The sequence below is a fragment of the Rissa tridactyla genome, chromosome 4, assembly GCF_028500815.1.
Source record: "Rissa tridactyla isolate bRisTri1 chromosome 4, bRisTri1.patW.cur.20221130, whole genome shotgun sequence".
Classification (NCBI taxonomy): domain Eukaryota; kingdom Metazoa; phylum Chordata; class Aves; order Charadriiformes; family Laridae; genus Rissa; species Rissa tridactyla.
Genome location: NC_071469.1, coordinates 72860022 through 72875103, shown reverse-complemented (window position 1 = coordinate 72875103; position 15082 = coordinate 72860022). Strand labels below are relative to the sequence as shown.

Here is a 15082-nt window from a genome sequence, read left to right as displayed (position 1 = left end):
TGTGAATTTCTGGAATATACCACACCTCTGTTCAGTGGGTGACAGGAAGAGCGAGGCAGGGCGTAGCTGCGCACCTGAAACTCTGGCTGAACGCGCACTCTTTTTGTGTCCATCTCTCTGTGGGCAGATACGGCTTGAAGCAGGAGTGTAAAACACGTTCTTGCCCACGAGGGGTTTGCTACAGTCTTTGTGGAGGCAAGGTTGGGGCCTTGAGATCAGATGCTGGTTTAACACTTAATTAAAGGCCTGCCACCCCCTGTCACTGGCTATGGCTTGTGTAGAGCCTCCATGTAGTGGTTTCTCCTCTGAACACCTACTGAGTGTTCCCAGTGAGCTAGTGCAGAGGCTCGTCAGACCTTCTACCTGTCTCCAGTGTCCCACCTGACCATCCTATGTCCCAAACTCTTTTCCACGCCAAGTGGGCTGCGGTAAGACTTCATGGTGTTGCGGGTGACCATCTACTCTCGTTTTCTGATGTGTTCCATAGTCTGGTCATTGTATTAGCTGCACCAAGAGCTAGTGAAGGTTAAAATGCTCTTGGAGGGGTCTGAGCATGCATTAACCGTGAAAGCTGGAACGTTTGAAGCCAGTCAGAACCGAACAGGAGATAGGGAGGATGATGACAAAAGCCGCTCTATTAAACAAGTAGTCAGAGATCCCTAGGAAAACTGCTGCCACCGTAATAAATCTAATCTGTTGGGCCTGGGAGGAAATGCCAGCTTAGCCGGGACCTCTGCTACGGTCTTAGTACAGCTGTGCTAATGGAGGCAGATGCATTCGTGTTGGGACCTGGCACAGGAAAGCAAGCGTTGCCCCTTCCAGAGATGAAAAGGGACGTTTCCAGCTGCCCTGGCACTAGAGGACTTGCCTCATAGTCATGATTGACTAAGCTGTGACTGGTTTTGCTGGGATGAAGCAGGGACTGAATGTGAATTAGTGTGGTCCGGCCTTGCTGGAAAGAAACGGGAGCTATCAGGAAAGATTAGGTAGTGGTGCTGGTGTCTGCCGGCCCTTGGCAGGCACAAGAAGACCTTTGTCCTGCTCCAGCTCTCTTGTTATCTTAAAGGTTTGAAATGCTGTCACGGTGGAAATTTGAATTAAGAAATTTCCCCTCTGCCTTGCATGTGGTAACGCCTCCTCCTGCAGGGATGAATCCTCTGACAGCAAGATTTATGTAGTCTCAATAGGTAAAGTACTCTTTCAAAAAGCTGCTGCTGGGTGTCCTTAGAGGCCTTGGCATTTGGTCTATAGATTGTGCATTTCCCCAGGCTTCCCTGAAGGATGAGGAAGCAAGCAAGTTAAGGGGTATAAATGAAATGGGGAGAGCCATGCTTTGCGCTCTGGCAGCAAAAGGCAGCTGGATTAAAGACAGGGACCACCGCATGAAGAGGGTCAGGCTTGAGCTGCTCTCCCCAAACGTGGCTGTGGCTTTCATGCTGATTATGGGTGAGCTCAGTGTGACTCCAGTAAGCCAGGAGCTAAGCTGCTCTGATGAAGACCTGCGAACAAAAAGGGCTCCAGGCACTTTCCCTCAGTTCCTCTTGTACGGTTGACTTTGGCTGGGCTCCTTGCAAGCTGCAAATATCTTGCAGAGAGCAAGATCCGTGGTGAGCTGGGAATAGGAAAGAGGTGTGCAATGACTGTGTTTCCTTGGCTGTTCTTTCAGTGTAGACTGAGTTGAAGAAACAAATTTGGTCTGGTCTTATGTTCTTGCCTTGCTTTGATGAGAGTAATCCTGCCTATGGTCTTCCTGAAAGCCACAGTGTTGCACTAAGCAAACTTGCATGTTTGAGGGCAGATGGTGGAGCTGGGAAATGATCCGCTGTATCCTTGGTCTGGCACACCTCATGGAGATGCACCTGTGTGAGAGTGCAGATGCTTGTGTTTACCAGGAACCAGCTGCTTACTGCAAGGGACTTACTCTCAGTTCTCATAAACAGGCCCTTCTTGCTGTCCTGGAGATTGGAATCATCTCCATGGTGAGAGTTGCACAAACAGAAGGCAGGATAATGACTTGATGGATTAAAGGGCAAAAGGAGGTTTCCTAGTACATGAAGCTTGTGCTGATTGCCGTGGTTCTAGATTGAACGTCCCTGGAAAGGTAGGCTGCAGACTCAGAAAGGCTCTCTGCAAAAATAATGGGCCAGGAGGTGTGTTACCCAGCCCTGTAGTGTGGAGAAATAAGCAGCACCTGTTTGAGGAACTAAGGTGTGGATTTGTTCATGGACGTGCCCTTTGAGTGTATTTGAGGGGCAGTAAGCCCGTCTAATAAAAACTACTGAAATCTGCTTTTAACCGGCTCTGCTTACCTGCCTTTGATGTGGTTCAAAGGGAAACAGGGCTGCACTATGTCCTCCTTGTTAGCTCGGAAATATAAAGACCGGCAGCATCCTAATGCCTGACAAACTATGATTCTGTGATAAACATGTGCAGGTCCTTTCCGTTTCTGCCCTTGCCCCAGTCCCGGTGTGCTGGCCTTAAGTCCCCTTTCTTCAGTACCCAAGTACACGTGGGAAGCCTGAACCTCAACAGCGCTCCAACTCCGGATGTGCGCAGATCCTTCTGCTGTTCTAGTTCAGGCCTGATCCCGTTTGTTTTGCAGTGGCTCTTGCCAAGGAGGACCTTCTTCAGCTCTTTTCCATCATCTGACTTTTTAGAGTTAGAGCTCTAGCAGTGAGAGGGAGGGAACGTAAAATCATCTGTGCCCCTTCCCTGTGCTGGTGAGGGACATTGCAAAGGCATCTTCCACTGACTGAAAAAAAACCCAACCCTCATCTCGCTTGATGTTTTTCAGGTTTTCAGCTTTGTTGGCTTGTGACTTGGCTTGTGACTCAACTCGTGGTGAAGGTGCCTAGGGCACCACTCCTGTTCTTGCTGGGGACGCTTTTCCTCTCAGCTCCTTGCATTTACATGATGCCTTGATCCCTTGCTTGGACCTTCTACTTGAAGAAGGCCTTTCTTGTATTCCCAGTCTTCAGGCCAGCTGTGTCTCCGGCTGGACTGGGAAGCGATCCTCTCCCGCTGCTCAGTGCTGGTGAGGCCTCATCTACAGTACTGTGCCCGGTTCTGGGCTCCTCATTGCAAGAGAAACATGGACATACTGGAGAAAAGGACCACAAAGGGCTTGTGTTGGTGGAACTTGTGCTGAGTGCTGTGGTTCCAGACTGAACATCCCATTACTGCAGTGCCAAAGACTGAATTTGCTAATCCTGTGTCACTTAAGCTGGGGACTTGGTTAGGGACATCCTAACATGGGCTAATGCAGAAGAGTTTGTAGCTTTTGATGACAGAGGTGTGAAAAAGCTTGTGTGCAGTTTTTGTGAAGGTCGTGCCAAAGCTCCCAACCCTGTTGTTTTTGGAAGGGAGCAGGGCTGCGGAAACGTGACCCTTTCTCTGTACTCTTGGCAAAATGGAGCAGTGCTGATGGCAATGAAGCTGAGCTCAAGTCAGGCTATCTGCAGATTCCCCTTTCCTGGTGTCCTACCACGCACGCTTTTGCATGTGCTCTCTACAGAGCATGGCAATGTGAGGAGAGCGGTGGGAATGCTGGAAAGTTAACTGTTCCCTCCTGTGGGAGGGTGTGGGGAAGCTGGAGCCAAGCTCCTCTTGGAGGTTTGTGGTGTTAAGATGAGAGACAGTAGAGAAATGGCCACGAGGGAAATTCTGAGTAGCTGTTAGGAAAAGACTTTGTTGTGAGTGTGGTCAAATGCTGGAGCAGAGCCCCAGGGGGGCTGTGAGATATGCATCCTTGCAAATAATTCAGAGTTAGCTGCCTTGAGCAGCCTCAGCTGGCCATGCTTGGAGCAGGACATAGGGCTGGAGACCTCCAGAAATCCCTTCCAATCTAAGACTCTTCAGTGGTAGGTAGGAGATGCCCACATGGTGTGGTTGAGCTGTAGCATAAGTCACAGCCTGAGACTATGCTTGACTCCCTTTTGCTAGGCTGACGTGATAAGGAGACATTAAGGAAGTGACTGGTTCTTTGTGGGAAGGGTGCGTCTTTCTGGAGGTGTTTACAGGGACTGAAGATGTGTGCCCATCTGGTGCCAGGTGCCGGTTTTTGTATTATTTGTATTGTGACAAGCTTCCTCTTGCATGCCTCCAGGTACAGTTACATGATTGACAACGTCATTCTGCTGATCACTGGGACCCTGCACCAACGTTCCATCTCTGAACTGGTGCCCAAGTGTCATCCTTTGGGAAGTTTTGAGCAGATGGAAGCCGTGAACATTGCTCAGACACCTGCGGAACTCTACAATGCAATCCTGGTGGACACCCCCCTGGGTGAGTGAAGCCTTTCAAAATACCTCTCAGCTGTGTGTGGAGCAGATGTCCCTTTCTCCCCCAGTTTAACTAGCTCCCACCAAGTCTAAATTGTGCTCTAGGAAGACAAAGTGGTGGGTAATGCACAGCTGTGGCCGCGCTGCCTGTGGTGGCTGGGCTTGGGTTCAGGTTTGTGCCTGTCCTTTGCCAGCTTTTTGTCTGGAGGACCAGCTGGCTCTCTGTATGCTTCACTAAATGTCCAAACCAGCACACTGGTAGTGGAGATCACTGGGGAATTTGGTTTGTACGAGTCAGGCTTTGAGCTGTCGTGACAGTTCAGGTGCAGTTAGATCTGATCTGCCAGGTATGTCCGTTTAACAGCTCTTCTGGCAATTGTGGCCTGAAACTATGGAGGAAGGAGCAAGTTTGAGAGGTCTTAGACAATGTGATCTTTTTAATAATTGTCATGGGACTCATGGCACGTGTGCTTCCTTAATGAAGATCCTCTGCTGGAATTAGTCATTTAATTTCCAACACTTGTAGTTGGACCATTAAGCAATTTCTTGTAGGCGATTTTTGTAGATAATTATAGAGATCTGCACATGCCCAATCTTGTTCTAGGATTGATAAAATTAGCTCTAGATCAAGGGAAGCTCTTTATATACCAAAAAAAAAAAACCCGATGAACAACAGCGGAAAAAAAAAAAGCAATATCCAAAAGGTTTTTTTAAGCTGATTGCATAGCAGGATCCTGTCCTGGGTTATACTGTCTACAAGCCTTGACCAGGAGACTGGTGACACTGAAACCAAATGTCTTATGAACAGTCAGACGGATATGTTCTTTAAAGATAAAAGGTGCAGGAAGTGGTTCTGAAGAAAATATGGTTGTCTTCTTGCAGTAGTAGGAGAGGTAGTCACAGGAGACTTTCTAGGTTAGCATCTGTGGGCAAAAAAGTAATGACATACGCCTGAGTCAGTGATTAATCATGCTTTTGGGGTTGCTAGAAAGAACAAAACACTCTAAATCATCATATTGTCATTGATAGAAATAGTTGTTTTTGGAACCAAAAGTGCTTTTGCAAATGCTCTGTCTAATAAGGGGGCAAGTGAAGTAGTTGTTGTGGAAAAATGACTTGCCAGCTAGAGCCCAGCAAAGGAGGGAGACCATGTCTTGAGATCTGGGTTGCAAGGTAAGGCAACACAGCAGCAGGAGAGCCAAGGCTCTGCATGCAGCTGAGCCTGCTGTAGGGATGATGATGTGTGGGAAGAAAATCCTCCAGTAAGTGGGAACCTTCCCACTTTGGGAATAAGACAGAACCGAGCATTTCAAAGATACCAACTCTCAGAGACCTTAAAGCTTCCAGCTGTATATGGAGTGAAAATGCCCATATGAGTGAGCTTTGCCTGCTTCTGCCATTGCTAGGCTGAGTTCTTCTTCAGACCTTTGTCCCGGCCATGCCCTTGAGGCTGTGTACCACCTAGTGTGGCATTTCTTCGGCAGGAGAACGTGGGGAGTAGCTGTGTTGCCTAAACAAGCAGGCACGCAGGCTCCAGTTGTTTAACTTGCGCTCCTTCCAGTGACCACACGCAAAGAAACAGCAGCTCTATCTCCTAAAAGTACTTGAGTAGCTACGTGGCTTGGTAGGAATGCCTAACCCCAAATGGCTTTCATAGGTTAGCAGGGCAAAATAAGACTTGCTGTTAGCCTAATTTGGGATATTGGAGGGCCAAGAACTGAAATAGCTGTGTCCTCATTCCTCTGCTACTCTGAAGTAGCCACTGCTTAGCTATCGAGGCTAGCCAGTGAGTCCTGCAATGAAAACCAGTCCTGGCACACTCCATTTTCATTTTTGCCAACCGTAGGGAGCAGTGCTCCTCCAGCTACGTGGCATTGGTCTCTGCTGTTGCAAAGAAACCTCTGTGGGGCTTAACCCCAGTTCAGGACTCTCTAGACCCACAGCGTGGCTGCTTTCCATGCCAGGGAGCTCGTGCTATAAGTGGTGCACCCCAGCGGTGTGAGCTTGCGTCGTACCTGGTTTGTTGCACAAAGCAGAGCACCGGTAAGTTCTCAGTACGAGCGCAGCGTCCTTTACCTGCAGCTGGGCTGCATAAGCTGAGAAAGATCATATTTCTCTATGTAGCAAATCCAGCAAAGTCGGTTGCTGAGTGAGAGCTGAAAAAGTCATAAAAGTCAATGGGTTTTCTTGTGCGGTTGCAAACAAGTGAGTGGTGCAACAGCTTTACATTACACTAGATGTACAAGACTCATCTTTACCTGCAGCTTGCAAGTACCCTGTGTGAGGTCTGAAATCTGTGTTCTTTCGGTGGCAACAACTTCTCAAAATTCCCTCCCAGAGGTACTCTGGCAAAGTACATAGGGCTGAGCATCCTATCAAAAAGGACTCGTCTCCTGTTGCTTACCTCCATCTGGAGAAATAAAAGGCCTCGGAAAAAGTGGAAAACGGGGCTGATAGACCTGACCAGGAGAAACAGCTCCTGTCTCCAACCATGGAGTGCCATGGCCTGTAGGAGCTGTGGCCTCCCCATGCCTCCTTAATCCAACTCAGATGTTGGAGAAGGAGGGAGAAGCACCAGCTTCCTCAGGACTCACTAGCTGCTGTCTCGCAGATGCTCAAGCGCTGCTGCCATGCTGTAGCAGGCAACTCAGAAGCTGTCTTGTCACCTCGGAGTGCCTGTGTCTGGGAACAGTTTGGGTTTTGCTTATTTTTAAATACAGGCTGCTCTGGCGCTGATGCTGGGGGCTAGAGCTGAGAATTTCTGCTGAGAATAGGCTGGTGTGAGAGCCCCCAAAGTTATTATGGCCTGGGGAACCGTGGTGGAGCCTGAAGTTTTGAGTCGTGGCAGTTTGGTGGCTGCTGAAGATAAGGACCAGGCCTAGGAGGGACAAGCTCAATGTAGGGTGTGCTTCTGTGTGGTATTGTTGAGGACTCTGGAAAATGCTGGGCATGGGGCTGGTTAGGGCAATGCTAACTCTGTGGCTCTGTTTCAGCTGCTTTCTTCCAAGACTGCATATATGAACAGGACCTGGATGAAATGAACATCGAAATCATTCGAAACACACTGTATAAGGTAAATAAGTCTCTGGGAAGGGAAAGAGATGTTAACTTCCTGATTTATTCCTAGCATGACTAAAAAGCTCTGTCTTGAGTCTGGAGCTCTGACCTGGGCTGGCTTTCTTCAACAAAAGAGGAGAGGGTATTTTCCTCTTAGAGTAGATATAAAAATAAATTTGCTTTCTCTCTATTTTCGTCCCTGGAATAGAGTGAATGTGACCAAGAACTAGATACATCCACTGGAAAGTAAGGGTAGTGCTCTTGCTGGAGCCTGACACCCAGTCAGCCAGCTCTGCAGTCAGGGCAGCAGAGCTAGGCAGAGTGGGTTTGGTTTTTGGAGCTGTCAGGCTGCGAAGAGTCTGTGCAAAGAGATTTTGCAGAGGTTCTGCCTTGGAATAAACTTCCTCAGGCAGAAAGCTGCTTCTTAACCACACCAAGTTTAAGTGTGTTTTTAACTGCATTCAAAGGGCTAAAGTGGCTTGATCTAAACTTGACTGAAGGACTTCCATGGGCTTGGCTCTCTGTCACGAGCCCTTTCAGAAGAGCCTCCAAGAGTCTGCTTGAGCCTTTAGTGGTTGGGGTTGGGGTTAGATGCTCTTGGTAGAGCAATGTAAAAGGTGCAGCTGGGGTGGAGGAGTCCTGGAGGCATGGGGATGCGGAGGGGCTAAGGTTCTCCTTGTCCTGAGCCTCTGCAGGCCTCTTCTGGTTTTAGCTGGCAGTATCAAATGTTTATGTGCAGGCTGTGGCTATCGCTCCATCTCGACTCTCTGGATTAAGGGTGGGATGCAGATCATATCTGCCAACCTTGTTTTGGCTGGTCACAGCCGACCCGCAGTCAGCGTGACCTCTGCTTCCCAAGGAAGCTGCGGCCCATTTGGAGAGGCAGAGAACAGGTCAGGCGTGAAGGGAAGAAGGCAAAGGGAGGGGAGAAAGAGCTGCGTGTCAGCAGTCATGCCCAGCTGCCTGTGGCCTCTGGCATGTACTGGTCTTTCTGCTGTAATGGGGGGAGGTATGCCTGTTACTCGTAAATACCTGCATCCTTGCAGGGGGCAGACCTCTGTGTTGAGATGGGGAAGACCAGGGAGCAGAGTAAGCACAGGGTGAATAGGTTGAGGGGTGCTCTCTCCTTGTGTCCCAGCTGCCACATCCTTTCCCATCTGCTTTTCGAGGCCTGATACTGCTTTGCATTCTGCTGTTCCTACCCCCAAATTGAAGCGTAGATGCCTGGTATCTCTTGGCATGTGCTGGGACTGGCTCTTGCTAAAGGGCAGCCCTCGGGGAGCGTAAGGGCTTCGTCAGTAACAAATCACGGGGATGCAAGGGTGGAAAAGGTAACTGCTGCTTACAGACTCATTTGAAGCCACTTCTTTCCCCAAGGACTGGAAAATGTATAATATGATGCAAATGGTCTTCATAGGCAAATGAGGGAAATAAAATCAGGTCTGAAATCTGCGCAGAGCTGCTCTGAGAAACACAGCAGGCGGGTGCCTGGGATGGATGCCTGTGTCTGGGAGGAGTTGGGATGGGAAGGGAAAGACCCAGACCTATTGGAGGTTTTTTGAGGGAACCTGAGGGCATGTAGACAGAAGGTTTGAACAGGATTCACAGGAGGAAGGCAGTTACAAAGGCTTTTTGTTAGCAACGACAAGTGAGAAGGTTCTTGAATGGAAATATGGTTAAGATGGGGAGCAGAGGTTAAAAGTAAGCGATCATCTCTTAGTACAGAGGGTGGTCAGCAGTAGAGCCCTGCAGTGGAGGCGTGCTGGCATTGTTATCTTCAATGCTTACTCCCTTTTTTCTATGTCTTTAATGAATATATTGAAGTGAAGCTGGCTGACTGTTGGCCTTTGCTGGTGACTTTCTTGTAGGAACGAGCTTTGTGATTAGACAAGAAAGTATAGCAGACAAATCAATGTGGAGTGATGTATGGGAGAGGCAAGGAGGTAATCCTCACTCTGCTTGTACAGTGAGGGTCTCCTTGTTCCTTTCTACTACTAAATGAAATCTTGGGTTATGATTGACCTAAGGAAGTGTCTCTCTACAAGGCAGTTTGTTCCTAAGAGCAGAAAAGCAAAGAACTGCACAGGTATCACTGTGCTGCTGCGTACATCTGTAGTGCATTTGTTCTGAACACTCCTTCATTCCTCTCCTCTCTTATCTCTGAGTATGAACAGGAGAACAGGAGAAGTTTCTAAGGAGGAAACATTTAAAGGTTTGGGTACAATGACTTCTGTATGGGAAACTACAAAAACAGTTGGGATTCCTCACCTGGAAGAGGAGTGAGTCAGAGCTGTGGTGGTAACCGCAGATAGTGTTAGAAAAGTCAAGAGGGATGGACAGGCCACAGATCTCCCTTCAGGCTGGAGGTGACTGGCAAATGAGGCTAGCAAGAGGCAGAGGGTAAATGAGTGAGTTCGTGGAAGTAAAAGTCCATTAAGGATTGGTAAGTGCAAAGACATCACCATTTCCAGGCTAAGGGTTTCAGGGCACTGGAGAGTTTCTGTAAATTGCTGTCATCTGTGGAGGGGTACATGGGGAGGGTACCCAGCGGGGCTGTTCTACAGCCTGTGCTTCCGTGGTATCTGCCGTACTGGATCCTCATTCAGTGCTGGATATTTGACTTCACCTATTTTTGCTTCTACAGCCTGAAGTTTGTGTGTGAACTCTGAGAAGGGCAGAGGTAGTGACCCAACCTCTTATCCGGGTTCCCTCTTCTGTCAGCCTCAAGCAAAGTCCGTTATCCGTGTCCTTGTTCCTGTGGTAACTCTGCAGGCTGATGCCCTGTGCCCTCCTCCACTTGAGCAGTGGCAAGTGCTGGAGCCGATGTTTCTTTGATGTGTAATGCTCACCCAGCAGTGTCCCCTTGTACTGTGTGGTAACAAATATTTACAGAGCACAGTAATCCAGGTACTTTCCTAGTGCAGAGGCTGAGGGTGTCCAGCACGTGCATTCTTGGTCCATCTTTAGTCCTGGAGCTGTTGTGACAAAGCAGAGATTTGTGATGTCTCGGCATTGCTTTATTCCATCCCTTTTAACTGATTCTGGTTGCAGCGCTCTGTGCAGGGAGGTATTTTTATCACATGATGGCTCCTTCTGAAAAAGTTTTTGCTGAACAGCACTTTTAGCCATGCACTGCATTCATGGGCCTCCCCCTGGGAGATACAGTCATCTTCCAGCTGGATTACGGAACATCTTGACAAAGGATTACGTTTCCTGGAGGAAGCGTAGCTGTGCTTAGCCTGATGTGTTTTCTGCAGTGCTCCAGTTAGGATGGAGACCAAGCGACTGCAGTGTAAAAAAGAGAATTACAGAGAGTGGCTGGTTTACTTCACAGATGTCCTGTCTCATCTTTTGAGTCTGCTTACACAGCGGTACTTTCGGAGCGTAGGTCTTACAGCTATGGTTGTGTGGCTTGGCATGTTTGTGGAGGCCAGAGCGGGGTCAGGAAACCATGTGAGACTTCAGTAAATGCTTTGGAGTTAGACGACTCAGAGGAGCAAAATAGACTCTGTCCTTGCTGCCTGGGGTTCTTGTGTGCAGTAACTCATACAGTCACTTGAACAAACCCAACCACAACCCTTCATGTCTCCAGCTCCTAGGGAAGCACTGTCCCTTGTGTGGGCTTGGCATCCAAGCTCACTTGTGGTGAGAGTGCCTGTGTTGTGTTATAAAGCGTCTGGGAGCATCCCTGCTTGCTGTCTGTCTCCTACTAAATGGCCTTGTGGGGCAGTAGATGAATCCATGTAGAAGAGTGCTCATCTGCCCTCTCTCTTCCAGGCTTACCTGGAGTCCTTCTACAAATTCTGCAAGGTGCTGGGAGGTACCACGGCAGATGCCATGTGCCCAATCCTGGAGGTAGGTCTGGAACCCCCATAGCTGGATGGTATTGCAGTGATGTTTGTTGCTCTGTGCTCAGGCCCAGCTTGCCTGCCAGCATTAAGGATGCTCAAGATCTTCTTCAGCATCCCTGTGCAGACTCTTGTCTGCTCACTGGGAGTCCTTGTGCCTGCACGTTACTTTGGACAGCTTTGGTTCCCCAGTCCTAATCTTGCCAAGTGCTAACGCATCTGTTGCCTGCATGGCAACATCTTCATCCTCTCACTTGGATAACGAGCAGGGGAAACAACCAGAACTGTTTGGTGCCCGGCCTGTCTCCATGCCAGGGCGAGCTGCGGGATGTGAAGGGCTCAGGGGCAGTAGGTGAGAGAGACTTCTTGACCTGAGCAGAGTCCTGCTCAGTGGTTTGGCTTGTGCCTGTGGGGATTTCCTCACATTTCCCTAGTCGTCAGCTACTGGATGTACTGGGAGCCTGCACATGTAGCCAGCCTTGTCTGAGCACTGGATAGCTGTATGCATCCCAGGCAGCTTGCTCATGCTGCCCTCTGATGTGGCTCTGTTCAGAGCAGTGTTGGTATCTGCTGGCCTCTGGCAAAGATGCTGCATCCCAAAGTGAACCGCTCTCTTCCTGCAGTTTGAAGCTGACCGGAGGGCCTTCATTATCACCATTAACTCATTTGGTACTGAGCTGTCCAAGGAGGACCGAGCAAAGCTGTTCCCGCACTGTGGCAAGCTCTACCCTGAGGGCCTGGCTCAGCTGGCCAGAGCAGATGACTACGAACAAGTCAAAAATGTTGCTGACTACTACCCTGTGAGTGTTTTGGGGTGAGGGCCGTGGGGACTCATGCAAGCTCTGGATCAGAGCTTCTCAGGGATCAGGGGGAACTTGTGGATTGACAGCCTGGGGAGGGGGGCGTCTGTCTTCTGCTGCTACTGTTGGTCCTGTGCTCTGCTTAGCCAAGATGGAGTTGGCTTGCCTGGGATGTGCTTGGCTTTTTAGTCCTGGCTGTCGTAGCAGTGATAATAGGGAGACCAGATCCAGGCTGCAGGGACTGCCCTTGCCACCAAAGCCTTGAGGTATTAGTGTGGCAGCAGTGACAGTCTCTCTTTGTCTGGTTGAGGGGGGAGACGTGTCTTCAGTGAGAAGTGGTGTGCCACATCTCTAGCTCTAGCGGGTTGCTCTGAGCTCTGGTTCAGTTGCAGGGGAGACGCTGACCTGGGAGGCCATGCTTGGCTGTGTCTGGGTTCCTTAAGCTGCACTTGCGCATGGCTGGGGGCCTGTTTGGAGTCAGAGAGCTCAGTGTCCCCTTGCCGAAGCAACCAGGGCATGTTCCAGTGTTTGTGGGCACAGGGGCCTGTCCCAAACACTCGGGTCTGTACATGGAGGGATCCATGTACAGGATGCACCTGGTGCATCCTCCCTGCAGGCTCAAAGTGACAATAGGGTTTTGAGAACTGCGCATTTCAGAGAAGGGGTAGGATCTCTGGCTGGACAAGCTCACAGATGAAATAAAAGCTTTCTCTGCCTTTCTGGGGGTTGCCTTCACCTGGCGTGTGCGCAGTGCAGCCTCAGCAGCATCCCATTATCAATGTGTGCACAGGGCAGACTCATGTCTTCTCTGTGCCCTGCCATGACCTGCCATAGTGGCTGGGGTGTCTGTCTGATGTACGGGGCCCAGGAACACTGCTGAGCTTGGAGGGCTTTGGGGTTTCGGTATATCCTCTTGTTATGTCTTCCTGCAGGAGTACAAGCTGCTATTTGAAGGGGCTGGCAGCAACCCTGGAGACAAGACGCTTGAAGACAGGTTCTTTGAGCATGAGGTGAGTGAGCCCCAAGACAATTCTCGGCCTTTCCCTACCTGTGCCATTTGCAAAGCTCAGGGTCGCAGCAAGCTTGTCTGCTGCCCAGTCAGCAGTGCAGAATTTGGGGGAATGAAAAAGGTGCTCCAGCGAGGGAGTGGGGGCCCAGCGTGGTGCTCTCAGTCCGTGTTCTCATCCAGACAGATTAGAACAGTGTGGGAGGCACGTTTGGGGCTGCTGATGGATATTTGGTCCATCGATAGCAAAACCAGGGTGTAATTATGTGGGAAAGGAGGACTTTCAAGTGTCAGAGCTTGTCCTGAGCCACGTGCTGTATGTCAGAGCTGCCCTGAGGACCGAGAGGGGTGCTGCAGAGCAGGATACCTGTGCTGAGCTCTCCAGCCTGCTGGGGAAGTCATGGCACCCCCCAAGCTGCTCTGTGCTTGCCTTCACTAGCTCCTCCCGTCTGAGGTGGACAAGTGACATGTCCTCCTCTGGGCTCTCCCCAGGTGAAGCTGAACAAGCTGGCTTTCCTCAACCAATTCCACTTTGGTGTCTTCTATGCCTTCGTGAAGCTGAAGGAGCAGGAGTGCCGCAACATTGTGTGGATTGCAGAGTGCATCGCCCAGCGGCACAGGACCAAGATTGACAACTACATTCCCATCTTCTAACCCCTCTCTGTTCCTGTCTGACCCTCCCACCCCTGGAGTCTGGAGGGACCCCTGCCTAACTCCCTGAGTTATCCCTTGCCCAGACTCCAGGGATGTCCCATCTGTGGAACTGGCTCAGATGAGGAAACTGTACAGTCACTAGTTAAATTATTCATGAGCTGAAGTTTGAGTTGTGTGTGCTGTGAGGGGTCTGGAGGGACCAGTGGCACAGGCTTGGCCCTGTGTAGCAGGAGGGACACCTCCTATTGTGTATCTGATAGTCCCTGTGCTACTGTACTAATACGCTGTATGCGCTTGTGCTCGTAGAGCAAGCACCAGCCGGGGGGTTGCTGTCTCCAAGGGGTTCCCACTGCCGCAGAGGAACGCACCAGGTCTGCCATGGCCGGGGCTCCTCTGCACCCCTCCTAGTCAGTGTTGTTCCTGTGAGGTTTAGTTTCAGTGTCATTTGTAGCGTAGCCCATGCTGCTGTGCAATCCCTGCATCCCCCTGTAGCTAACCCTGACCTGGGAGAGACTGAGCAGCCCTGGCCAAGGACTGGGACGGAGCCTGTGGGAAGGGGAGGTCAGACCCTGGAGCGCTGCCCCCCTCCCCCAGCATTTGCACTAGTGGGGGCCTCGCCGTGTCCTCGGAAGCAGCTCTCATCTGTCTCCCTCCTGGCCCTGCAGTTTGAAAGGGCTCCATAAGCAGCCTGAGCTCCTTCCTCCCCTGAAACCCCAGGGCTTGGAGCTTACTGTCACTGTCGTGCAAGAGTCGGGGTTCCTTTTGGCTCTGGGGATGGTGCTGGACCCCTGCACCGCCTGGGGGCAGACATCCAGGCTGGTACAGCCTCCTCCCCTGCATGGGGTATCCAGGCTGGCGCTGCTGTGGAGCTGTATGGGGCACAGCTGGGCAGGGCAGCCCTCTGGTCTGGCTCTGCTTGGTCACCCTGATGAGTGTGGAGGGCAGCTGGTGGCAGAAATGTCCCATGCCCTGTCTCAGCCCTGCCCCTCTGTGGTTAGGGGGTGGGAGCCAAGCCCTGGGCATGGCGTGGCAGCCCTGCTCCTTGCTGCTCTGTGTCCAGGCAAGCTCCCACTTGTGCTCGAGGTCTGGGAGGTGCCCCATGGTGGTGTGGCACTGGAGAAACCTTGCTGGTGGGAAACGTGCTGGGAGGGATTGATGGAGAGCGGCTCCGTCCCAGCTTGTGCTGTGGTCACCTCTGCAGTCTTTGTTAACCCGTGCTCCCCTCCTCTCTACACCAATAAATATCTGCCTCCTGCACTGTGCTCTCCCTGCTTACTTGGACACCTCCTTCCATGTTCCCAAGAGGAGCCTGTGTCCCTCTCACCCAGCCAATGTCACGTTTGTAGTAGTGGGGCCTGGTGGGGCTCCTGCATGACTCGGGGCACTTGCTTCTGCCACAGGCAGGAGGGTCATGCCACCCCTTGGGGGCCCTGGGCA

The 15082-nt window shown here is 50.8% G+C and overlaps 1 protein-coding gene across 1 annotated transcript in view; it reads left to right on the top strand.

Moving 5' to 3' along the window:
* Positions 1 to 14902, top strand: part of ATP6V0D1 (ATPase H+ transporting V0 subunit d1) — a 37324-nt gene extending 22422 nt beyond the window's left edge. The window contains exons 3-8 of the mRNA XM_054198422.1: positions 4106 to 4284; positions 7274 to 7353; positions 11115 to 11192; positions 11809 to 11985; positions 12918 to 12995; positions 13484 to 14902. Coding sequence (XP_054054397.1) covers positions 4106 to 4284; positions 7274 to 7353; positions 11115 to 11192; positions 11809 to 11985; positions 12918 to 12995; positions 13484 to 13645 — 754 coding nt within the window. The 3' untranslated portion in view covers positions 13646 to 14902. The remainder of the gene's footprint in view (positions 1 to 4105; positions 4285 to 7273; positions 7354 to 11114; positions 11193 to 11808; positions 11986 to 12917; positions 12996 to 13483) is intronic.
* The last annotated feature ends 180 nt before the right edge of the window (positions 14903 to 15082 follow it).